At 41.2% G+C, this 25,102-nt stretch overlaps 1 protein-coding gene across 1 annotated transcript in view; it reads left to right on the forward strand.

The window, feature by feature from the left end:
• The window catches only part of col22a1 (collagen, type XXII, alpha 1), a 42,827-nt gene that overhangs the window by 11,693 nt on the left and 6,032 nt on the right, over positions 1–25,102 (forward strand). Inside the window, exons 8-55 of the mRNA XM_070922095.1 lie at positions 175–291; positions 404–448; positions 559–621; positions 872–910; positions 2,573–2,626; positions 2,726–2,779; positions 2,872–2,925; positions 4,787–4,840; positions 4,923–4,967; positions 6,427–6,480; positions 6,598–6,651; positions 7,190–7,225; positions 8,096–8,125; positions 8,499–8,552; positions 8,707–8,760; positions 11,512–11,565; positions 12,129–12,182; positions 12,308–12,361; positions 12,483–12,536; positions 13,292–13,345; positions 13,475–13,519; positions 13,624–13,686; positions 14,087–14,140; positions 14,353–14,394; positions 14,618–14,650; positions 14,853–14,906; positions 15,499–15,552; positions 15,642–15,695; positions 15,782–15,835; positions 15,979–16,032; positions 16,483–16,587; positions 17,846–17,890; positions 18,433–18,510; positions 18,599–18,634; positions 18,719–18,772; positions 19,166–19,210; positions 20,104–20,139; positions 20,237–20,350; positions 20,665–20,718; positions 20,972–21,025; positions 21,165–21,218; positions 21,380–21,433; positions 21,610–21,663; positions 21,808–21,861; positions 22,012–22,065; positions 22,156–22,200; positions 23,910–23,963; positions 24,900–24,953. Of these exons, the coding sequence (XP_070778196.1) occupies positions 175–291; positions 404–448; positions 559–621; positions 872–910; positions 2,573–2,626; positions 2,726–2,779; positions 2,872–2,925; positions 4,787–4,840; positions 4,923–4,967; positions 6,427–6,480; positions 6,598–6,651; positions 7,190–7,225; positions 8,096–8,125; positions 8,499–8,552; positions 8,707–8,760; positions 11,512–11,565; positions 12,129–12,182; positions 12,308–12,361; positions 12,483–12,536; positions 13,292–13,345; positions 13,475–13,519; positions 13,624–13,686; positions 14,087–14,140; positions 14,353–14,394; positions 14,618–14,650; positions 14,853–14,906; positions 15,499–15,552; positions 15,642–15,695; positions 15,782–15,835; positions 15,979–16,032; positions 16,483–16,587; positions 17,846–17,890; positions 18,433–18,510; positions 18,599–18,634; positions 18,719–18,772; positions 19,166–19,210; positions 20,104–20,139; positions 20,237–20,350; positions 20,665–20,718; positions 20,972–21,025; positions 21,165–21,218; positions 21,380–21,433; positions 21,610–21,663; positions 21,808–21,861; positions 22,012–22,065; positions 22,156–22,200; positions 23,910–23,963; positions 24,900–24,953 (2,628 nt within the window). The remainder of the gene's footprint in view (positions 1–174; positions 292–403; positions 449–558; positions 622–871; positions 911–2,572; positions 2,627–2,725; positions 2,780–2,871; positions 2,926–4,786; positions 4,841–4,922; positions 4,968–6,426; positions 6,481–6,597; positions 6,652–7,189; positions 7,226–8,095; positions 8,126–8,498; positions 8,553–8,706; positions 8,761–11,511; positions 11,566–12,128; positions 12,183–12,307; positions 12,362–12,482; positions 12,537–13,291; positions 13,346–13,474; positions 13,520–13,623; positions 13,687–14,086; positions 14,141–14,352; positions 14,395–14,617; positions 14,651–14,852; positions 14,907–15,498; positions 15,553–15,641; positions 15,696–15,781; positions 15,836–15,978; positions 16,033–16,482; positions 16,588–17,845; positions 17,891–18,432; positions 18,511–18,598; positions 18,635–18,718; positions 18,773–19,165; positions 19,211–20,103; positions 20,140–20,236; positions 20,351–20,664; positions 20,719–20,971; positions 21,026–21,164; positions 21,219–21,379; positions 21,434–21,609; positions 21,664–21,807; positions 21,862–22,011; positions 22,066–22,155; positions 22,201–23,909; positions 23,964–24,899; positions 24,954–25,102) is intronic.

Below are 25,102 nucleotides of genomic sequence, written 5' to 3' on the forward strand. Positions count from 1 at the left end.
TCATGTGAGCGAGCCCAGACCGAGGCAGGGCAGGCGGGGTTAAAGGTGACGCTAGTGTGCTTGCTCGAAATGGCTGCTGCCATTTATTGTCAAGCCAGAGTGGTGGTGACACCAGTGCTGCTACAATTTTGTTTGGTTTGACCATTACTTTTGGCATAAATCATGTCATTTCAGTGCCCTAAGAAAGTTGTGACTGAGGCCCCACCTGTGCAGATCCCCACTCCAGCACCTACTGTTGTGGAGCAACAAAGAGGCCCTCAAGTGAACTGCTCCTGCCCTGCAGGAAAGAAGGTAAAGTCGCCTGATTTTGCCAGACTTTATCCCTATCCATTAGTTCTACAGATGAGCAGGAACCCTTTCTCTAATGGCTTTCGAAAGACGTCTGTATTTTCATTTCTCACAGGGAGAGGACGGTGCACCTGGTGTTGCAGGTCCTAAGGGTGAAAAGGTCATCTACCATTAAGTACAAGTTTGTGTGTGACAAAAGATTGCAGTTTCATTATGTTCCAGAGTTGTTTGTTCTACTTTTTTATTGTGTGAACATGCCTGCGTTTTCAGGGTGACACTGGCCCTAAAGGCGCCTTCGGACCACCAGGACTCAAAGGAGAAAAAGGAGAAACTGTATGAAAACTTAAAGTGTGCGCCTTTACAAGTGTAGCTTTCCCTTAAATGAAAAGAGAAGTGCTAATTTATGGAGTTTCAGCTCAGCATATTTAATGCTAATAGTTTCAAAGCTTTGTTGTTACTGCACAGTAGACACACTTTCATACACATTTCATTTATTTCAGACTGCATGTCTTCCATCTGTTATCTCATCTGCTTTTCTTCCTGCCTCGATAATAATTGATCCTTATCGATGAATTATTTGCAGGGCAAAGTAATCTCTGTCAAAGGTGACAGAGGTGAGAAGGTAAGTAAACCTGCTCCTCCTGATGCTGCATGGGCATCATGTTAACCCAAAGATTTAATATTTTATATGCATGTACATTTTCTAATTTCTTCCTTAAAAACTGATATTCTGTATCTTTCTTTTCCCCTATCTTTTGTTTCGTGTCTTTCTTTTATATGTTATGTATACGTTTGACCTCTTTTCTGTCAGGGAGTGGCTAGGAAAATGCTCGTAGCTGTTATTGTCAGAATTACAGGACAGGTTACCACAGAGGATGTTGTAGCAGAGAGAGGGCAGGCCCACGCAGACGCCCACCCAGCTCAAATCACAGCCTCTGTTCTGCCTGGCACTGCCAGCTGGGAGTCGCAGAGTATAATTTATTCCTAGAGACAAAATGCTCGGCATGCATCATTCAAGCTGTCCAGAGAGGGACACTTAAAATGGCCATAAGAGGTCTGGAAGACGAGACATGGTCTTCTCACTTGTGGTATCTACTTTGGTTGTGATAGTTTTGAGAATGCAACTGTACATTATTTTGGATAATACAGGTGCACCTACAGTATATAAGTCTGTGGTCTCAGTAGGGAGCCTTTTTGTTTTAACGTCAGTAATGCAGTCAGACAGACAGCAGACCTCATTTCATGATAAATTTATTTTCATTCCGTAGTTGTTGCTGCTGGAAACCTCGCTGGTTTGATAAAACTGCATTAAATCAAACTTTAATGCAGAGCATCCCTGCTGCTTTTCTATTTCTTACTTTCCGTCTTCACTTTCTCCCAGAGAAGGCTGCAATTTCTTGTTGTAAACTTTCCTAACGCTGATGCAAAAACATGACGTAAGCCGACTTCAAGCTGGGGTTAAAAATGGCTATGTCGGTCATCGAGTCGCACTGGGTGAAAGTGAATTCATCCGGCTTTGATTGCTTCTAATTGCATCTTTAACCGACAAGAACAGGCAATTCCCCGCGTAGCGGTGTTGTTATAGATAATGTCTTTTTCGTTATAGGGCACGGTCGAGCGGGGGCCTCTCTCCTAATCGCTGTGATGAAAGAAATGACGTGCGTTCAAATGATATAAGCTCCTAAAATAATTAGAGGGCAACCTTCTGTGACTTGTAAAGTGGTTTATGAAGCTGAGGGAAGTCTTGCGGTGGGCAGGACCTTGTGGTACTGTGTAATTTAACAGCCGTTACTTTTCACTCAGTCCAGCTCTCGAATTCCAAGGGATTCCTTGGCGTAGCATATGACATCAGTGTACAAACCAAAAGTGCAACACTCGGAGGACAATGGAAAGCCATTGTTCCTTGAGTCTTTGGTTGGACGTGCGACCAGACCATAGTGGGTCTCGGTGAAGCTGTTAGCATATTCTGGCTCCCAAACATTTACTCAAAAGTTTGTGTGTGTGTTTTTGTACCTTGACTTGTGTAACTCTTTGTGTTCTGTGTGTAATGTTAACTGCTGTCTTTTGTCCAAATGTTCCCGCTGTTTGATTAATCAAGTCCATTTATCTAACGTTTGTACTCTCTTCCACATTAATCCTCCCACCACCATGTACTAAACCATGTTCTGTGATGCTACCAGGTTGATATTCCGACGGCACGCCATCGTCGGCCCATGTTACCGGCCACCCTGCATGCTCATGTGTCACAGCACAGTCAAAGTAAATACTTGCCTTCTGTTTACAGGGTGATTCAGGCAGGATAGGGTTGACAGGTGCTCCTGGACAAAAAGGAGAGAAGGTGTGGCACTTGTGAACCTGGACATTCGGAGGATTTCTCTAATATGCTGAATCTTAAAAGTTTCCATACTGATATTAACTGTTTCCAATCATCTCACAGGGAATTGGTGGTGTGCCAGGTATTGATGGCCTACCTGGAGACAAAGGAGACCAAGTAAGATCATTTTTTTATATGTTAGTCAGGGTTCGACATTTATGCAAATGTGTATGTTTTCATCCATTTGTTTTGTTTTTTTTTGTATATAGGGTGATGCAGGACGGGCTGGTGATGTTGGGCTGCCAGGTGCAGCTGGACCAAAGGTGTGTGAATGTGGCCCTCCCATTTTGAATCCACTCATGAGCCAGTGTGCATGCATTTGGCTCATTGTTGAAGGTTTTTAGAATAATGTTGATGCGGGTAAAAAAAAAAAAAAAAGACGAAGAAAGGTTATCTTTAGTCATTCTGGTTTTTGGCACTGATCTCAGAGACGCACTTGTTCTGTTAAGTGGGCGTACATACGTTTTTCTGGACAATTACCTCTCAGCCTGTTATCGATTTCCTGTGAAAAAGGGGGTGGGGGGGGTGGGGGTTGGGGCAGTTTGGTTGACTTTCCCTTGGGTGAAGCTGCAGCTGGTGAAAGAGCCAGGAGGGGGAGGAGAGAGGGGTTCTTGCTCTGGTTTGGCCAATGGACTGTGACAGGCTGCTCGACCCAGGACTGGAAGAAATGATGGTCCACTTTTGATCCGACACGGAATACTAGGCTACTGTCATGGCAGAGGGTAGAGACTACAGATGCATATGAAAGACAATAAGAAAACAGAGCTCACCTCCTAACCTCAGCTTTGACCTATAGTATAAGCATTACGATGTGAAATTGCCATAACACAAAATAAATAAAGTAACTGATGTATTTGTGTAAGCAGGCTAACACTCAATAGACACTCATTTTGCTTAAACATTGTTGGCAGGCTAAACTCCACCATTAATTTTTTATAATATAATGAATCAAATGACTATGTGTAAAGTCAGTGAAAGGGATCACTCACAAAGATGAATTCACAGAGGAAAAACTACTCCAAATGCATGCTAATGTTGCTCCCAGTGTGCAGAATGCGTAAGCAAGCTATTGTTTGCTACCTTGTTAGCCATTACAGTTTTTCCAGTTTTCCTGCTCCCCAAATAGTCAAATAATAATGATAATAATAAAGATTTTAAATTAAGCAGTGATGACAAAACGTTTTTGCCAGCAGGCCTGAACCGACACAGCAGCAAAAGCAGGAAAAGGTGCTATCAATAACATTAACGATGACAGTGTGACAGTAAGCCAAATGGAATTCAGCCATCATTCATTTTATTACTTATATCTGTGCTTTTCCTCTGCGACTTGTCAAAATGTCTTTTAGTGAAAAAGGCCTATTGAATCAATGATTCTTTACAGTACATTAGTGAATGATCTGATTAACCCATCAGTGGTTGATGGCACACACATAGCGAGGAATTTTACTCTAGAGCACTGTAAAGAGACCAACTTACACAGCAATAGCATCATTCTTTTTCCTGAAGTCATTAAACTAAGCTGTCAAAATCCAGCTGACAATAGGCCTACTGATTAAAGCATCATTTTACTACATATATGTTGATTATGATAAACCTCATCAAGAGACAAAAGGAAACAGACATTTTCATTTATACTATTACAGCTTCAAATGGGTTCCACTCTGCTAACATTTGAAAGTGGTGGCTTCAAATATCGGTCAAGCCGACATCTATTCCCACGCGTAACTGCAGGCTCACTGTGGTGTATCATTTAGATGGGTAAACCTTCTAGAAGAATACCTTCAATAAAAAAGAGCAGTGATAAAAAGAAAGATACCTTGCAAATGAATGTCAGGAGACACGTTTCCTTTTTCTTTGCATGAGAAAAGACTGAAAGTGAGGTCGGAGGTCAAAGTTCAAGGTTCTCCCATGAGGGGGGGTCTTGTCACTGACAACTGCTGTTTCTTTTTTGGGGTTTCAGGTTTCTTAGTTGGTCAGTTAAATGTCTTGCATTGATTCAACTCTGACTCAGCAGTCTACCAGTTGGCTTACAGTTTATTGCTGAGTCAGTAACAAGGACACTTTTGGAGAGTCCCAAGTCAATAACATCCACTAATATAATGTTGTTCAATTCATATCATATAGGGAATTCAAGGGGACGCAGGAACTCCTGGGGCACCAGGACCATTAGGCGTCACAGTGAGTATCATCTGAATGATATTGATAAATGAGAATATTCATATTTGAAATTCTATTGATATGTTCCTTTGTTTTGTTGTAGGGTGAATCAGGTACAAAAGGTGAAAAAGGGACATCGGGAGCCAGGGTACGTAATACTGTTACTAGTTCCTTGATATAAGAAATCAAATTTGAATTCTTGATGTGAACAGATCACCATGTGTCACATTCACACAGTATCACATATTCCTACATGGCTTGCCTGCTACAACTGTTGGTGTTGGCCTTATAGCTCTACTGCAGCAGATGAGGGTTTCCGCATCTTGCTCAAGGACACTTGATCAAAATAGTAGTTGCTGAAGGACAAAAGAGAGTTACTCATTTACTTTCCCTGCCCATGTTTTCCCAGCATGTCCTGGGATCTGAACCTTGATGTTAGATTGAACCTGTACAGAATAGAGTTCATACTGCAGATCCTGACGACAGGGTTAACTTCTGAGAGACCATTCTTCTCAGGAACTCAGAGGCGTAATTGTGCGAGCAGATGTGGCTTCCTTGATTCACTCTCCACACTTCCTGTCTGGGATTCTGTGGGGGCGTTTGGCTATAATGCAGCTCATTCAGGCCTACTTAAGCTTTGTTGATGAAGTCTCCTCTGAGCTGCTAACATCTTCATCCGTTTGCCCTCAAGATGATGTTTGAATGCAATCCAGACTGTTAATAAATAAGTGAAAGGTTATCTCCCAGCATCACAACGGCTTTCAACGGAAGTCAAGTTGTCGAGATGTTTTTGTGATCGTGATTTCAGCAACGCTACAAGTAACAGATCGATTGCCCACAGCAGGAAGATATAATAAAACAGTTGTAACAAGTACTTTTGTATCATGTTCAGATGTCAACTCGAATTTAAATTCAAACTACTTAAACAAGGAGTCTGTACAAAGCAGTAAACACGGAATCAGTACATTGATTACTTTGCCATATGGCATGAGGATGTGTAGCAGGTTCTAGGTAAACTGAAGCTCCATTCAAACATGCTGATGCCAGGTTTAGAGTTGTCTGTCAGTCAGTCAGTAAGCTATTTCCTGTAGGTGAAAACTGGAAAAGTACTTGCCTCAGTAAAGGGATAAAGGGAATAGGTGGTTCAGAGGAGACACGTGGGGTTAAAGTCAGGGCAATGTTTGCTGACTGAAAAGTCAGGGATGTGTTTTGGGGCTGTTTGGAATTCTGCTCCTAACTAGTCCTAAGACTAATGACATTCCCATCAGCCGTGCCTTTCGTTCACCACTGAGAGGGCTTCTTCCTTGGATTTTCTGTTGATGACGTTTGAGTTTCTTGCCTTTTGTCTATGAAACCATGGTAGCTATGGCTGCACATGCTAGCCATACAAAACTTTTATTTGTTGCAAACAAACTGGACGTGTAATATCGTTTCCTGTGGGCAGACTATTTTCTGGGTGTTTAGATCTTATATAGATCACTTTTATTTAATATCAGTGGAGCATTTATTTATACAACATAGCCGGAATTATTATTTAAACCTTTCATTGTCCTCGACAGTTAGCAATACTTAACACAGGCTTTCTTGTGTACTTGTTTCCATTTTAGGGTGAGGCAGGTTTGGACGGATTCCCTGGCAAACCAGGAGTTCCTGGGAAAGATGTAAGTCATGATCCTCCTCCCGTTATCTGGAGTTACAAACAGGCAACAAATATTCACCTGTGACACATATGGTGAGTCACCTTTGTATTAATGAAGCTTTTGTCTGAAATTGATTAGGGTTTGAGTGGACTGGTCGGTGCGCCCGGGGCTGGCGGAATTAAAGGCACCAAGGTATGGTATGCCCGCCGCGTGCTGTATGCAAAACACCCCGTTCACTTGATTAGAAACAATGCAAAGAGGATATTTCCGCAAGCATAATATTATTAAGCTGCACTGATATAAATCATTTCAAAGAGGTATCATTAGTTTCCCAAGCTACTGCACTCTCCAGACATTCCTCAGTCTCTTCTGTGTACCATCAAAGTCAGCCCACTCATTTGTCTGAGAAAATAAAATGCAGAGTTCATTTGTCTGTCTGTAATTACTGACTTTGATGATTATTCCAGTGGTGCACACATGCTTATACCACACCCATATGCATGCATAAGGATGCACGCACGCACACACACATATGCACAAAGAATTGCCGCGGTACTTCACCCACTTCACTCATCTTTAGGCCTACAATAAGTACACACTTAAGCACGCGTCATCTCATAAATTATGGCCGTTGCTGTATCATTACCATATTGCCCGAGGTGCTTTACCCTGAAATTCTCTTGATTCTAATGACGGGGTTTTCGTCCTTGTTGTGTGCACTACGTCGCAGGGGGAGAGAGGCCTTCCCGGATTACCTGGGGATATGGTAAGTACCAAAAATAGACCAAAAGGACACAGAAATGATGCTCTGAAGAATTACAGGCTCGTTGAGCGATGAAGAACAGAATGGAGTGGTGACGTTAGAAAGATGAACAGCATTGTTGAAGCAGCAAACAACAAAAACAAAACTAACAGACAAATATGTAATTAAAGTTTATCATGTACATATTATCTATGATCAGTTTTTATGATTATCACTTAAAACAAACTAAGTCATCATGCACTGGACTGACCTACTGGCCTTGTTCTCTAAGTGGAAGCACATATCCAGAGGGGGGCGTTGTTCTCCAGACAACAATTAGCCAATTAACCGATTAGTCGATTGACTGAAAATAAATCGGCAGCTATTTTGATAATAGGTGAGTCTTTTCCGTGATTTTCAAGCAAAAATGACACAACTTTGCTGCTCCCACTTTTTAAAACACGAGGATGTTGTTTCGGTGGGATAGAACAAACAATCTGAACTCTTCTCGTTGTGCTGTAGGAACTGTAACTGTCCTTTTTGCTTTTACCATTTGCTGACACTTTATAAATAAAACGCTTCATCAAAAATTAATGAGCACACATTCTTCCAATGTGTTTATTTTCTTCAGTATTCTTCAGTTACAAAAGGGGGAATCATTTGACAGAACAACCATTATTCTTTTCCACATGAAGCCATAGAGGCGTTTTTGATGTCAAATGTGCTATGAAACACTGAATATACCATTTGTGCGAGATAAGGGTTACCAGTTGTATTGCCCATGGCCTCATTTCTTCACAGTAATTAAACCAAGGTAGCACGAATCTGACAAAGACACACTCATTTGAAAATAACAAATTGTAATTATTTATTCATCTTTTCCTTTAATTTCAGGTTCAACAAGAAGGCTTACAGGGTGAAAAGGTGAGTCACTGTTCAGTCATGAAATAGTTCATCATGTTTGCCTCATTAGCAGGTACGTGAAGATTTGAAGACCACCTCGTAGTATTAATTATCATAGAGAATAATTAACTAATATTAGAAAAAGGATAGGGCTGTGGGTTATTGATGCAGTGATCAATACGAACACAAAAACAACTGAATACACAACTATGGACTATATTGTGGTGTATTTCCTTTGTAGGAAATTATCTTATGTGTGTGAAAAAACATTCATTACCTGAACAGTTTCAACAGAACAGAGTAAACTGTACCTGTAGTCTTAAATAGTAATAGAAGTTATATTATGTATGTAGTGATATGTGTAATACATACTCATGTCTTTGACCTGTTTTAGGGAGAACCTGGACCTTTTGGGCCTCCAGGGGCCGATGGCCCCCAAGGGCCTCCTGTAAGGATCATGATTTATTACTTCCTTCCTACATGTTTCCTCTTTGCTGCTGTTTACATTTTGATATTTTGCTGTTGTGGGAAAGGCCACCTGTTCAGATGTAGTGAGCAGTTCATGTGCCGTATGAACTGTAACTGAACATTTCCTTCCTCAGGGTCCTCAGGGTCCTCCGGGTCTGCCTGGGGAGCCTGGAGAGTTCGGCCAGAGGGTAAGAATCTCATTTTGATGGAAGACTGTCTGAACATTTCTCCTCCACATGTCTTCATCACTTCAGTGCTTAGACCCTATACTGTACCAGGAGATGCTCAAACAAGTACATAGTTGTTGAATACCTGCACACCTGTAGTTATCTTTGTTGTTTACAGCTCATATTAATAGGACAGACTGGATTCTTCTTGTAAACTGTGGAGGTAGAACGAATCTTACAGGTTGAGTTGTATCATTGGGGGAAAAGGAGTGCAAGTTTGCTAACTGACATCTTGAATGGTAAAGCAAAGTGGCAATGTATCATTCTCTCTTTTTATTCATGCATCTGGCATTTAGGCTAATACGGCAAACCCGAACTTTGATGGAACCATCAGCTTGCACCGTGAATTTATAACTTTGTGTGGCAAGACTGCGTCAGGGACTTTTCTTGATGCCTCTGAGGCAGTACTTCTCCATCTGCATACAAATCACACCCAGGTTTCTCTGAAGGCAGAGCTTCACACCAACCCTAGGCCCTATCCTCATATAACCTGAAAACAGCACATAACCTAGGCTATGTATTGAGCTATGCTGAGGTTAGGATGTCATCGCACTGGAGCATTTTCTTTATCCTAATGAAGCAATCTGTAGAAAACCTGTCAGAACGGACTGCCTGGGAGACTCAATTCAGGGCAAGAGTTTCCTACCTTATAGCATTTATATTAGGTTCCTCCTGTCTTACCTTCATGAACACAGCCTTAAAGGCTCATGCAACCTTGTCTCCGAGAAATACATTCTTATACTACTGACCTCCTTGTAACCGCAGACTCAACATTATAACACGGTTTCTGTCGGTGAAACTGAGAAGCAAGACTTTCTTTGCGATCACAAGAAATCAAACCTTGTTATGTTTAAATCACAAACGACCATATTGTGATAATGAGGGGAGAAAACACACAATAAATATTTTCACGCATGGAGTCTTGGGAGTTCTGTGCATTTTACTGCTTTACTCTGACTTAACGTATGCAGAAAAACTGTCTACTGAGTTTTGACTAAAATGAGATTTTTATGCGTCAAGAGAAGCTCTTGTAGAACAAAACTCTAATCTGCTGTAATTGGAAGTTTGTACTGTAGTCCCATAACTGTATTTATAATATTCCAATGGGAATTATCTGGAATCAAGAAAACTGATGTTTCTTCCTCATGCCAATGAGAACTGATACTGTTATGACTGTTTTTGTTATCAGTGTCTTTTCCCTCTGTCTCTCTCCACACTGGTCCCATTACACAGCAGTGTGTAATTAAAACAGACACAGCGCTTCTGCATAATTTGTTCTTCCAAAGCATTAACAAAGATAGTGACCTCCATTCCCCGTCTCCACTGGGAGCAATTAACTTCTCATCAGCAATATGTTGGAATCAACATTTGCAGCTGCTCAGTTGGGCAGCGGAGGCAAGGCAAACCTCCTCTGGCCGCGAATGAAAGACTTTTCCACCACCAGAATGCATTTCGCTTTCAGTCAGGCAAGCCTCTCTGAGGTCAAGGGATTTTTTAGTTTATTAACATGAATAAAGCGATCGCATTTGGTTCAGATTCTACAATATCTAGATAATCTCCCTCCGTGCAGCCTTGCTTTTGTTTTTTAATATTGTTGGAGGTCCCATTGCAGCATATCACTGTCCCATGGAATGCTTTCCAAGTGAGTCCTAAGAAAAACAGACAGATGTTGAGGAGCTTGACCTATTTTCCCCAACTTTAGGGTTGTTATACCTCAGCTGAAGATGCACAGGGAGAGTTTGTGTGTGTGTGTGTCGGGGGGGTGGGTGGAGAAAGTAGCCTGAGAGGCTGTGATAATAGGGTGGTCTCCACTGCTGCCAGCGCTGATAGAGTTGGCTGTATGGTTGAGTTGGTATAGATTGAGCCACTCTCACCTCCACTGCAGCAAAGCTCTCATCAGTCGTCTGTGTCACCGCTGCTGAGGCCTGTCTGTTCACCTCTATCCTGATATGACAGCTGAGGGCAGCCTGAGCATCAACAAACATATGAAGAAAAATAAGGCGAGGGGGGAAAAAAATGGGTTAAAGAGCAAGTGCCTGAATTTCCCTGTGCGTGGAAATGTGACAGTGTTTTGAGAAAAACAAAGTATCCACAGACAGAATGTGTTCTTTTAGCTTTCTTGTCCGTTCTATCTAGTTTGTTTAAGAAAAGAAGCTTCATTTGGACTATTTAGATGGAATTTTGGGGGGGAATTTAGGGATTAAATGCATCTCTGTTTTGCTGTGTCTGTCTGTCCATCTACTGTTGATATTAACACTGGGAGCAACATAATACATTCATTTGCAATGTAATACTTAACTAAACCAAATCACACAAAAGCTGAGATGAAAGTTAATGCTACTCAACCGCCAGTTACGTTAGCTTTAGCATTTTTGACCAAATATGAAGTTATTGCAGTTTGGCTTTTGTAGAACTGCTTAGTTCAAACAAAATAACCATCCCAGATTACATTGTTCTTTCCAGGAAAACATTAGTAAATTACGGACCACTAAGATTATGTTATCTTCTAGCTTTGTTTTCATAATTTCAAAGCCCTCTCTACCCTGCCAAATTCTGGTGGAGGAATGCTAAATCTTTTAAAAGTTGAGAAACACTGGAATACAGAGGACTTGACTTCAGCGTCCTCAGTAGTAGCTACGGCTCTGGAAACAGCTCACCTCATGCATTTCTTTTTAATTTAGTTTTAAATTGAATTTAACTGTTGTCTTTCAGGGAAAGAAAGGTGAAAGTGGATTGCCTGGAGTGGATGGCCTCCCTGGACCCCCTGTAAGAACAATTTCAATTTCATAACAGGCAAAATGTGCATGCATATTAGCAATGCGCTTGTTTGACCTCTATTTGAATTGTGTATTGGGTTGCTCAATATTTGATGTGACCCACAAAGCACAAAATTACTGATCTCTCAAAGGTGTCTTCACTGTGTGTTTTAATAGAGGGAAAATAAACAGGCTGGATTAAAACCAACAGGTTATGTCAATTAATTTTCCAAATTGCTCCCCGGAGCAAAATAGAAATACACCTGTCTTCAAGTGTTATTCAAGGTTGAATGAGCTGTAAACAGTGCTTTAATACCCCCCTCTAGTGGCTGCTCACTGGTACTAATGTACACTGTCTTTCAGAAGTCTATATTAACTCTGAATATTTGTATTGAACATATTTAGCAAGAAAATGATCCAAACACATTACTTATTGGCACAATGTTTCTATTATTTTTATCCCAAAAATATAGATGCCTTCAAAAACACAAATTATATCTGTATATTGAGTATATTTAAGAGATGATGATCAAGTGATATAAATCTTCACTGATGTTATTTTTGATTTTATAGGGTCCTCAGGGTCCAGCTGGGCCACCAGGAAACCAAGGACACACTGGACCTCCTGTAAGTGACCAGACACACAAATCAGGACACAATAATTCTTAAATAGGATCATTTGTTTTGGCAACAAATAAATGTCTGTTACATAATGAGTAACGTGTTCGCATACCCGTTCTGTCTTTATGAAGGGTCTACCTGGTGAAATTGGATTTTCAGGCAAACCCGGGGAGCCTGGAAAGCCTGTGAGTTGGCCTTTTATTCTCAAATGAAAACATCTGTTGTTGTTAATGGTACTTTCAGTCATAGGGCCTCAGTCTCTGTTCATGTCACTCAATGTCAACCTTTTGTCTCTGATCTTCAAAGGGTCTTCCGGGTAAAGATGGTCTGGACGGTCTTCCTGGAAATGATGGTACCATGGTCAGTATGACCTTTAGAATAACTTCTTTTTTCCTTTTTGCCTTCTTGTGGTTACACTTTAAAGCTGCACCATTCAACAGTTTTACAAAAGCAAAGCTAAGAGGATAGTGAATATTGGACTTTGGATGTTCATCAGATGGCCATATACATGACCTCAAATGAATGCTAATGTTGCTTTGTGTTTGCTAGATGTGTAAACAGGCAACTGTTTGCTAACATGTTAGCCATGTCAACTTTACATGCCAGAATGTGTTGTTCAGCTTGTTCTGGGGTTCTGCCCCCAAGTAGACAAAAAAAGCTTAATAGTGCTGTAGGTTTAATCACTGTGAGGCTTATGACTTCCAACTCTCTAAGCTACAAGTCATGCATTAGCAAGTGTGGACAACAGCTGCATTACCTAAAAATGTGCTCTGTATTACTATGTGAATAGCACATATACTTAAGACATAGAATGGAGAATGCTAAAGAAAGAAAATGTGTAAGATGTAAGAAGATTTTGCTTGGAAACTCAATGTTTTGTTTTTTTTAGGTATTCATATATGAATCAAGTAAGACAAAATGGCAATTCGATCTGGTTGTCAGGCTAAACAACTACCAGTATTAAGCAAAAAGTAATTTTTTGAATAAAATGTATAATACATACATTTAAGGTGGTGGCAAAGCTGAGTTGAGGTGGTTATATCTTAACTACATACAGTATCTGGCAAATGTTTCTGAAAGTATGACATTTAAATTGACATCTTGTGTCTCTGTAGGGGCCCAGGGGAGAGCGCGGAGCAGATGGTTTTCCTGGCAAGCCTGGATCTAAGGTACTGTGACTTAATCGTACCCAGAGACACGCTGGACACAACTGAAGACATATGCAGCTTATGATATAGCACATGTGTATTTTCCATATGCAAATCTGACATTTTAATGGCCGTGTGTCTTCTCGCAAGGGGGACGAAGGGCCTCCCGGACCAAGGGGACCTCCAGGGGAGAGAGTGAGTTCGCAGCTGTTGACTTTTTTGGTTTGGGATGTTTTGGAAGATAATGAAACATAGTTTATCATGTAACATGTATGTTTTTTGGGGGTTTTTTTTAACAGGGAGAAGGTGGTTCCCCTGGACAACCAGGTGCTGATGGAACAAGAGGAGAAAGGGGTGTTGCGGTAGGTGTGACGTGTATGCTTCTTAAAGCTTTTTATCAAGCATCACCAGTTCATTTGCAGCCGTAGACCCCCATTTTACAAGATGATCTATGTTGTTCATTTAAATTTAAATCGTGTAATATCTACAACTGCACATGGGGAGACATCCTCTTGAGGATATTATTATATTATTATGCAACACAAATAATTTCTGGTAAAATAAACTCTAGAGAAATTAACTGTTCCTAATTTGGCCGGGTAACCTCCTAGGACACCCTCAAGCGCTGCCGGGTGTCCTCAAATGCCACTTTGAGACGCTCTTCCTACTTCCAATTTTAAAAAGTCCCCATTTGCCTGTACTAAATCACAAACATTGTCTGTAGAAATGTTTTCAATTTTGATTTTGTCTTCTCTTTCATAGGGAGAAAGAGGACAGGATGGACCATTTGGGCCAAAAGGAGAAAAGGGCGACAAGGTAAATAAGAAATAAGGAAGCTGTTTCATGTGCTGTACAACTATACAACCATGTCAAGCATATTCCAAAAACAAAAACCCTCGCTGTGAGTCCTACCGTGTTACAGTAGTTACAGTCATCCCCTTCTGTCTCAGTAATGGCCACCCTGCAGTATTAGTTGTAATAAGGTCATTAGTATGCAGAAAATGTGACCTTATTGTCTCTTGCCTCAGGGTGAAGTGGGAGCTAGGGGACTGCCTGGCGCTCCAGGAAATGTAAGTCAAATTTCTGCTGTTTCTAGTGCGCATGTGAACACACTGTCTAGACACTATATATATATATATATATATATATATATATATATATATATATATATATATATGTATATGACACAACCATGATGGAGGTAATGGAGTCAGTAATACTGTTTGACTCAGTATCTCTGATTCGGTGCAGATACGGTAAATTATCAATAACTCTTTGTTTTTTTCTTCACAGGTGGCAAATGTCATCCCTGAGCCTGGTGAACCTGTAAGTACACTTCTTGTATTACGAAGACCAAACTCTGCTATGAGATTATTGGAATTTTACAAATACTTCAAAAGTAGAAATTTGGTTTTGTATATGATCCTGTACAAGATTTATAAAGAGTTCTTAAGAGTCTGCTCTGCCTCTCATCTTCCCCTGTGTCTTCTTTTTCATTTCAAACTTCTAATTGCGTTGTTGGTTCTAGGGAACACCTGGAGAGAAGGGTGAGAAGGGGGATCAAGGGAAACCAGGGGAGATGGTGAGTTTTCTCCACTTCATTTTTTTTTGTTATTGTCTTGTCTTCTTCCCTTTAACGTTACCAACCTCCATCTGGCAATACGCAGAGGAGTCCACTAGATGTCAGTAGAGATTCGGTATGAAGCAGTCCTGCTCTAATGTGGGAGCTCAGGGGACTTTCTTTAATTGGCTGAGTAAATTAAACTCTAAGGGACAGTAATGCACTGGCCTGACTCTCTATCCATTTCATTTTATAGATGTACATTATATTAGATGGACCAGAATAGAATGCAGGATATATTGGTATATTTCGGATGAATCAGGCCTGGAAGCAGCATAAAAGTCTTTATCTGCACAATTACATCATGTACAATACTTAACTTGCTGATATGTATTTCCATTATCTTTGTCTTTCTCAAGCACCCCATGAAGGTGATGGTGTTCAGTTAATAATGTTGTCACAGAATGTTGTTCTTCACTCATAGATGTTGTTATTATCTACAACCTTCATCATTAAAGCCCTTACAGCATTAGAGTTTTGTGAAAGTGTACCTCTATTGGCACGTAGGCCTACACTATTAAAACTCATGTTAATTCTTGTGCCTTCTCTGAAGGGTCCAAGGGGTTTACCTGGTGAGCAAGGCTTTAAGGGACCAGCTGGACCAGCGGTAAGATGCTAGTGATCCTGCACCTCACAGTCAACGTAGAGTTGAGTGATTATAAGTAGAATATGTCTGAATTGCCATTTTTATTCCAGGGTCCAAAAGGGGACACTGGACCCACAGGAGAGACAGGACGCGTTGGAGACCCTGTAAGTTGATGTAATACATATTTTCACACCAAACAGGAAGATGCACTGCACTATACTAACTGTAATGGCTGATGTGTTTCCCCCAGGGTCCCCCTGGCGTAGCTGGTCCTCAAGGTCCTCGTGGATTGCCAGGGAACGTGGTAGGTCTTGAAATGTATTTAAGGTTCACCTTATTGATGCCTGCTTGCATTTTCTTATGTACAAGAATGATCTCTGTGTAATGTAAAATATGAACGGTAGCCAGTGATAACAAATCACCTACTACCAGTTGTCTGTCTTCTAGGGCATACCAGGGATCATTGGGCCTCCTGGTCCAGCTGGACAGAGAGGAGACAAGGTCGGTCACCTATTTTTAAGAGCTATGGATATATTTGGTTGGATGTTTTTGTTTTAAGTATTCAGACTATGTTCAGAACAGTTTCTGCAATGCAGAGTGAAAATAAGACTGCAGAGAGAAGAGAGAGTGACCTTGCATGTCCTCCATTATTGTTTCAGCAGAGAAGTCTATGAATTCATAGCTGTGGAGTTTCAGAACCCTTTCTACTCTCTCTCTCATGGCTTTTTCATTTTCTCTGTTTTCTCCCTTTATTTGTTACTGCATAAGTTACTGCAGTGACATTTCTTTTAAAGTGAGATTTGCTTTTCTGTTCCCCCCATGTCGTTACTGTTCACTCTGAATTCTGAAAAATAAAGGTTTCACGTGAGAGTGTCTAAGGCACCTGCTGATGTACCTGTTGCAGCCTTGAGAGTCACTAAAGTTCTTTCTGTATTGTAACATTTATTTTAGGGTGATCCAGGTAAACCAGGTCAAGGAGGCCCTACAGGTTCACCTGGAGAGCCTGGTTTGACTGGACCCCCAGGACCAGCAGGGAAGGGGAAAGACGGGCAAAGTGTAAGATATGTTTTTTCTGTCACATTATGTTTATAACTTGAGTGTACCTCAAACGTATTGTGGATTTGAAGAACAACAATTGATTTTATGTATATATGAGTTATATGGTGTTAGAGTCTTCAAAGGGAAACCACCAACAAATTAAAGTGAAACTAAGTTATTAAAAATGAATTACATTTTTGGCCACATTATTGATTATTTGCCTTTTGATGTTTTTTATTCACTACTACTCATCAGATTGGAAGGATGGGTTTGCTGTTTTCAACCAAGACCTGGATATATAAATGTTGTTGCCTATTATTCATAATGAGAAGCAAACTGACTGATTTCTTTAATTCTGAGGTGATAACTGTGCTGCAGCCTGCAGAGTCCAGTAAAATGTTCCTCTTTTATTTTAAGTCCAGGGTTGGAAAAATCATCTAATTCCACCCTGTCCAACAGTATCGTGTATATATTGTGTAACATCTTGTTCCAACTCTCACTACAAGATTTTTCCTGGGTGAAATATTCAAACTCCATGTTTTTGTAGCTGCAACATTCGATCAAATGCAAATATTTTAGATGTCTTGCGCACAGTTTTGTACACATTTCCTTATATATTTGTCATCTTTGGAAGATGCATCTCCACTAGACTTTAGAATAAAGTTCTGTGTATTATAAAGTTTGTATGGACAGGTCCAAGAGCAGGTCAGTGGGGTTTAAGAGGTAAGACATGTCACTGTTAAACAAAAGTAAAAGAATTATTAAATGAGTGCTGTGTATGAAAGAAACGCATGTTCACGTTCCATTACTCCCAATAGTAATAGAAGCCTCATTTATGTGCCTCTGAACAGTCTCTTGTATTCCACATGTGTTCAGCTTGTAAACATCTCCCTGCGTGTTGAACCACAACACAATATGACCGGCTGTATGGGGAGAAAACGAGCCTGAGTAGGCAGATTTTGCGCGGCAGCTCAACATGTTTCTTCATCATTTTTCACCCACAGACATGTGGCCCGTCCTGCTGACGAGGCAGGAACCAGCAGGAAAAACACTGTTAAGACATATCACATTAAAGCAACACGGGAGCACAACAGATTTGGCTCACAGCAGTTCTGTTTTTTTACAGCTGCCAGGTGCAGCCCCGAGGCCTCGCCACAGTTGTGTGTGCGAAGAACTCAGATACACACTGTCGACTCGAAATGATTTAGTCAAAAAAGGCTTAATTCCAGGGTTTGAGTAGCATGTAATTTGATTGATGTCATTTGTGATATTACAGGGAGAGCCAGGACCACAGGGAATTCAAGGACCCCCGGGGCTAAAGGTAATGTCATTTTAGAAGTTTGCAAGAAAGTGTATGTGCGCGTGTGTGCAAGCTTTGTAGGTTGCCTGAGGTGTGTTTTCATGCACAGGTGCTCTTTTGTTGATATGAAAAAACTTTTTTGGCATGGATGAGAAAAACAATTCATTTTTTGTGGAAAGCAGCAAAAGCAATTTCTATGTCCACTGCACTGTGACCATTGCTCTGATTATGACCGGCTCTTTGCTGCGAAGAGCTTCATGTCGAGGGCGCAGAACGGGAGAGGCCGGACGGAGGCATTTGCTGGATTTATGGTGTCAAATCGCTCACCCTCATCACCGATACATTTTCTCTTCTGAGGACCAAAATGTCAACTGCAGATTGCGTGTGTGTTTTCATCATTGCAGATTAAAAACAGAGTGGTATTTCTGGGATCAGCAGGCATCGCTGAATGTGACAGTGTCTGCGCCAAGCGAGACTCTTAGCCAAACATTAAGGCTGAACTGACATTATTTGAGGAGCGGGACGGTGAAGTAAACTTTGTTTTGGGTATTTTTTTCTCCCAGGGCCAACCGGGGTCACGAGGAGAACAAGGGCTACCAGGGGACAGGGGTTCTGCAGGAGAAGGCAAAGTGGGACCACCGGTATGAGCATCAGTGCCAGCCAGTGTTACACTATCTTCCTCCGCTGAGTTTATTTACGAATGTGCAATGTTTCTTTTATTTTTCTTAGGGGCCTCCAGGAAATAATGGGGAAACTGGACCTGCGGTAGATATTTTCTTAAGATGAATATTGAATATATTTATGTCTATAAAAATGTGTGTCTCTAATATCTGTTTATCTGCTTTCCAGGGCTTGAGGGGCTTACCAGGAGTCGCCGGTCCTCAGGGCCCAGCAGGACATAACGTGAGTTATTTGATCTACATATCTTATTGCTTTGAGACTCATGGATCCACGGCTATGGGCACCCAAAGTGGCTCATTCGGAGCGACCAGCCAATCACATGACTGGCTCTAATCTGCTTGCCTCGATTGTAGGACAAAAATGTTGCGGTGAAAAGTGACATTATGAAATAAAAGTTTTTGTAAAGCTTTTGGAATGAGCAGAGTTTTAAACTTATTATTATAAGGATTATTTTTAGAATGTCATGGTTATATCAAGTGTTTTGTCTGTATTCATTCATATGGTTATTTCTTTCTTAAAGTCTTATTTGTTTATTTGGGACAGAAAACTCTGGGTCTCCATATACAATCTACAGTGAACAGAAAATGTAATTCGTTGCCTTTGTTGCACATGCAGGGTTTACCTGGAAGGCCGGGAGATAAGGGATCACCAGGAGAGCCTGTAAGTACAGAAATTGGCAGGTATTGTCTGTGCTACTGGTTTGTATAAGTTATAATATAGAAAGTGTTCTTTCTCCAGATCATTGAACTACTATGTTTCACTTTATATTAAATATGTCCCCTGAAGACTGTATAAAGTGAGATATAAGGAGAGAAAACTCATGCACTTATAAACAAACTTTGTACTTATACACAATCATTAAACTACCTAAGTTTAACACTTGATACAAGCCTAAACTAAAACCCCATTGAGTTGTTTCGTAGCCATTCAGTGGATACTTTTGAAAACATTTTTTTTACTTGAAGGATTGAATACAAGAGAAAATACACACACTATTTGGGCAAAAGTATGTGGACACATGCTTTTCTTGGTCTGGTTTTTATGATTTGGGCTACCCTCTTAGTTCTGCTTAAGGGGAATCTTAATCTTACACACATACAACAGATTATGGGGTGCTTCCAACTTTGTGGCAGCAGTCACAATGCTCCTGTGACCAAAGGGAGGTCCATAAAGAAATGGTTTTGCAGAAACCTGACTGGTCTGCAGGCTCATGACCTCAACTAAATCCAACACTTTTGGGATGAACTGGATTGCCGACTGCGAGCCAGACCTTGTCACCCAACATCAGTGTTGGAACATTCTCGTGTCTGAATGGGTGCACCTTGTGGAAAGCCTGAAACAACAAGAGTGGAGGTTATTATAGTGGCAGAGTAATGCCCATGTTTTTGGAATGAGATGCAGTTGCATACAGGTGTTAACATACTTTTGGGCCATGTAGCATATAATAAATGCATAAGGACATTTCTGGAATGGAACCCTAGGTCGCCTACTGAATAGAGACCTCTAATCTTGTGTTCCCTGACTGACTAACTCTTTGATTCACTGTCTTTCAGGGAAAGGCAGCAGACCTCTCTGACCTAAATCTGAAGGTAAGGAGCATTTACAGTCCCCTTCAGTGAGAAAAGGATCCTCTTTGGATCCTGAGAATGATCACTTAATCACAAACATGTCTCTGCCATCTTTTAGGACGTTTGCTCAGACTGCCCTGCAGGTCCACCCGGACCACCCGGTCTACCAGGAGTCCCAGGGGATAAAGGACACCTAGGACCTCCAGGGAAAAACGGTCAAGATGGTTACCAAGTAGGACATAGTCATTAATATTCCACCATCATTGCTCATAACCTCACTTCTCTTGCGATGTGAAGACTACTATGATAACTCTGCTCATCTTTAAAGGAGTATTATAAAGTGTGTGTCCACTATATTAGCCCGAAGTGAGGCCCGAGGTCGTAGCTGCACGTTTGTCATCATCAATCACGGTTGGTGCGACGGACGGAGAGGCTCTGTCTGCATCATTAGCTCAGCCTCCTCTGGGGGCAGCAGTGAACGATTAGGTGACGTTGCTCGGCACTGTCTGCCTGGACAGAGACTGATGCTCTGCTGTGTCATTACAGGGCCCGCCGGGACCAGCTGGACCTCAAGGGCCCCCTGGAGCTGATGGTGGAAAGGCAAGTTTGCACACTAACCGCACCCTTATGGCTCCCGAAGGGCCATAATGGTAATTAATTGCTTTTGTCAACATTACATAATAGGGTTAATGTTTAATATCAAAACAGCACTCAAAAAATATATTGAATCATATTTGAAAAGCAATACAGGTATTGTAACATCCTCCTTAGTAATATTTTAAACATTTTCAGACAGATGCTTTCCTCTTGAAATGTGACATTTCATACCATCTTTCTTTCTTTTTCACCGCAGGGTATTAAAGGTGATCGAGGACCTCCAGGAGGCCCTGGAGACAAAGGAGATAAGGTATATTTGTTGTTTATGAGTCTCCCGCTTATCTGTTGCTTCCCCTCCTCTATCTATGTGTTGAAAGGGACCTTCATTACAATATTGTCTGGTATGAATCACATTATTATATCTTAATCACTTTCCTCTGTATTAACAGGGTCACCCAGGACCCCCTGGACATCCAGGTACTCCTGGCTTAATGGGTACACCTGTAAGTCACTATTTTGGGCTTATTATACTCTGTTTTTTCAATAGGCACTTGAAATGGTCTAACTACTTAAGCTTTTTGTAAACAGGGTGTTGGGATTTTGTCTCACACTTGGGCTTTCTATTTCTGTTGACCTCCACTTACACTGTCTCTTTACTTTTCAGGGTAACGATGGACAGCCTGGCTCCGTCGGTCCCCCGGGGGCCCCTGGAGAAAAGGTCAGGATGCACTCCATGTACTTTCCCCTCAGAAAACTTATTACCCATGTGTCATTATTGTACAAACCTCCTCCCTCTGGCTTGTGGGTCAGCCAGCCTGTGTGGTAATAGTGGCCATTAATCATTTCTTTTTCTTTGGTGACGGTGACCTCTTTGTGTTTGTTTGTCTTCACTAGGGAAAAGAGGGTCTCAAAGGAATCCAGGGACCACCAGGTCTTCCTGGCTTGATAGTAAGAAAAAATTATTTGATGTACAGCATCATGAATATATATATATATACAAGTCCTGCAATGTGGTGTAAACGATGAATTGCAAATGCAATTGTAGGTCTTTACAGTTGCAGACACTAAATGATGAATTTCATTGATCTGCAGGGTCAGCCCGGGAAAATGGGAAAAGATGGCCGACCAGGTGAAACAGGAGAACCTGTAAGTAGATGGAAATGTTTACCTTGCCAATGATGCAAAGCGTATATAAAGATTGGACACCAACTACAAGACATTGTCTGTTTTTAGAAACATTTGATAGTATAATGTGGCCAGACCATGATGCTGTAACTGTTTCTGTTTTCATTTCAGGGCAAGCAAGGTGAACCTGGACCACCAGGAAACCCTGGGCTCAGGGGACTCCCGGTAAGTAACCACCAGTAAGCAAATCTGATGAAGGAAGATGGCCGTGCAATTTGCTGTGACTGATTCACTGCTGTTTCTCTTCCTATACAGGGCTTTAAAGGCCACAGAGGAGAACCTGGACCTCCAGGACCTAAGGTCAGTGTGCTACTTTTTCAGTCAGTTTTTATCTAAGGAACACAATGTTTTTTTCTGAAACAACAATTTATTATTTGGCTACATTTTCCTGCCTAATGAGCTTCAGTATCTCAGGAGCCACAAGTACGTTCTGTCAGTAATATTGCTCACCTGTTGCTATGATTAAAATTGGGGGCGAGAGGAACATATCAATGACAAACTAATATATATTGTACAAGCTACTAAAGATACCAGCTGTTCTTATTTTTCATGTGGTGTCTTTAGCTTACAATTTTAAGGCTTCTTACCGTCTTTACTTTGTCAAAGTAAATGAATACCACACATTGGTGCAATGGAACTGCAATGACATTTCGCCAGTATCTGCAATGCCACAGATAAAAAAAAAAAAGGAACACATGACTTCAATTTCGAAGGAAGCAGCAACGTTTCTCCTTTTACTTTGACAAGGCCAATGCAGTGAAAGCTTCCACATTTTGTGCCAGCAGTGTTCAATTTAAACATTTCGCCATAAAATGTGTGAAATAAAATAGTTTAGGGAATCTGACACTGGACGAAAAAGCAGAAAATCAACCCCAGAGCAGTTTTGTACATGTTAGGTGACAGTGTTTTTGCTGTATTTTTGATGAGGTGTGCAGTTTTCCAGACAGCATGTCAATGGCGCTGCATGCTGCAACAGCTACCTAAGATAACACGAGTGTCTCTACAGGCCCAATGCTGTTATGTATCCTATATGAAGGTTTGGCATAACATATAAATGTAAATGTGTGTACAATTTATCACACAATTGGAATTACATCAGTTATATTCATCAAATGACAATATTAAAACTGCCCCCAAAAAAGGTAAAATGATGTCCTAATTGACCACACGTCAAGCAGGCAGCCCATCAGACTGTAAAAGCCCGTGAAGAACATTAGATTGTGCCTTTAGAAAGTGAACTTCCTCTGCTCATAACTATTCACTGCAGGAGTGAGCAGGGAACAGCACACAGCCACGTTCAGTTTTTGGCATGCCGCACTGCGATGTCAACATACAGCAAGTCTGGCACTTTTTACGCACACCTCCGAGAGAATCACTGCACCTGCTGCTTTGTCTCTCACACAGCACACACCCGCAGGAAAGGTTCCTGCCACAGCGCCGTGACCAATAGCATGGCTCATTACAGACAGCTCCTGACTGAGCCACGGCGAGGCAGGCGGCCTCTCAGCCCTGCAGCCCGCGCTGCCACACAGACAGCAGACAACTTATTAGAGGAACTGTGAAGTGTTTCACATTTCACATTATTCAGGAAAGTTGATATATACAATAAGGAGTAGCCTACAGATTTAGCACAGGTCTGTACATAGAAGTGTCATACAGATCCTTATAATTAACCCTGTGGATCTCAAGACTGTCTTCATCTGTTCTGTGGGCAGCACAATACTATGTTACGGAGCGCAAACACTGACAAAAGGCAGTAAAATTATATAAAATTTCATTTACACACTCGCTTGAAAGCCATTCGAATAATTTGAAAGATGTCACAATCAAAAATGTAAGATTTTCCCATAAGCTTTTTAAGCTTTTGAAGAACATGCCACTACAATAAAACATAAGATGATATAAAAACAGACCAAACTGGATGGAAAGACAACTTTCTCCTGAGCAATCAAGTAAACCTTTAAAGTTTCTCTTATTTCACATTTTTTTCTCTCTCACGTACCAAACAGGGTGAAGATGGAAAGTCTGGATCACCTGGGCGCGATGGCAAACCTGGAAAGGAGGTATGTTCAGCCGTATACATTAGACGTTATAGTGTTTTTTCATTTTCATTCTCCGTATGCAAACACATTGAAATTATAACAACCAGGAGGAGAAGTTACAGTGTTTCCCTCTGCAGTTCCCTCCATCCATAACAAACATACACAGATGATGTGATTCTGAGATGATGCAATAAAGTTACTTTAATTATATGATAAAACTAAATGAATAAATTCAGGAAAAAAGAATACAAGAAAACTTCAAAAGCATGGAATCCAAAACAAATCAGTATGCCTCCACCTTAGATTTTTATGGATTTATAAAAGCAATATACACACCCCCACAGCAGATTTTTGGCCTCACTATTATTCCCTGCGTTCTTTTCATATGCACCATCCCTTCTTGACTCAGTCAGCCAGTTCTGAGAAGGAGACCCTCCTGAGGCACCTTCCAGTTCCTGAGAATAATCAGTATTTCTGTCGGGGCCCAACCCTCCATTGATTGATAGAATGCAGATACAACCCCTGAGATTAAACAAGTTTTGGACAGAATGCAACATTTCCAGCAGAATCTTTAGTCCCGTCCATATAATACAAGATGTCCAGTACCAGCAGCGTAAAATATGAAACCAAAGCAGCTTTATATGTTTTGCCGTTGCATGGGTTTCATCACATTCATCTTCATCAAACGACAAACTGAAATCCCTCTCACACACACCTTTGAAGGCTGCAGCACTTTCATCCCCCCATTTGTCTAGTAGCAGGATGTAACACTTCACCAAAAACCCTTTTCCCCTAAGTCGTCCTCTGGCTGTGGGGCTTAGGGACAGAATGTTCTCACAGCCTGAAGTAATAAATATAAAATATTTTTCCCACCTACTCAGTCCACAAAGAGGAGAGCTTCCTTTGCTTTCAGCATGTAAAAGAGATAATAAAACTGCCTGTTTTGTGTTTTCGCAGGGCTCTATGGGACCTCCGGGCCGAGAAGGACTTAGTGGACCAAGAGGAGAGTCGGTGAGTCACTTCCAATCACTCGCGGGGCTGTCTGACACAAACAAAAGCCAGACGCAGCACAGCGTCAAGCAGACAGATAGATATGGATGTAAAGTGGCACTCAAGTCGTTTCTCTTGCCATTCTTCCTCATCAATTTTCTCAATCTGTC

The sequence above is a fragment of the Enoplosus armatus genome, chromosome 16 (genome assembly GCF_043641665.1).
Source record: "Enoplosus armatus isolate fEnoArm2 chromosome 16, fEnoArm2.hap1, whole genome shotgun sequence".
NCBI classification, from domain to species: domain Eukaryota; kingdom Metazoa; phylum Chordata; class Actinopteri; order Centrarchiformes; family Enoplosidae; genus Enoplosus; species Enoplosus armatus.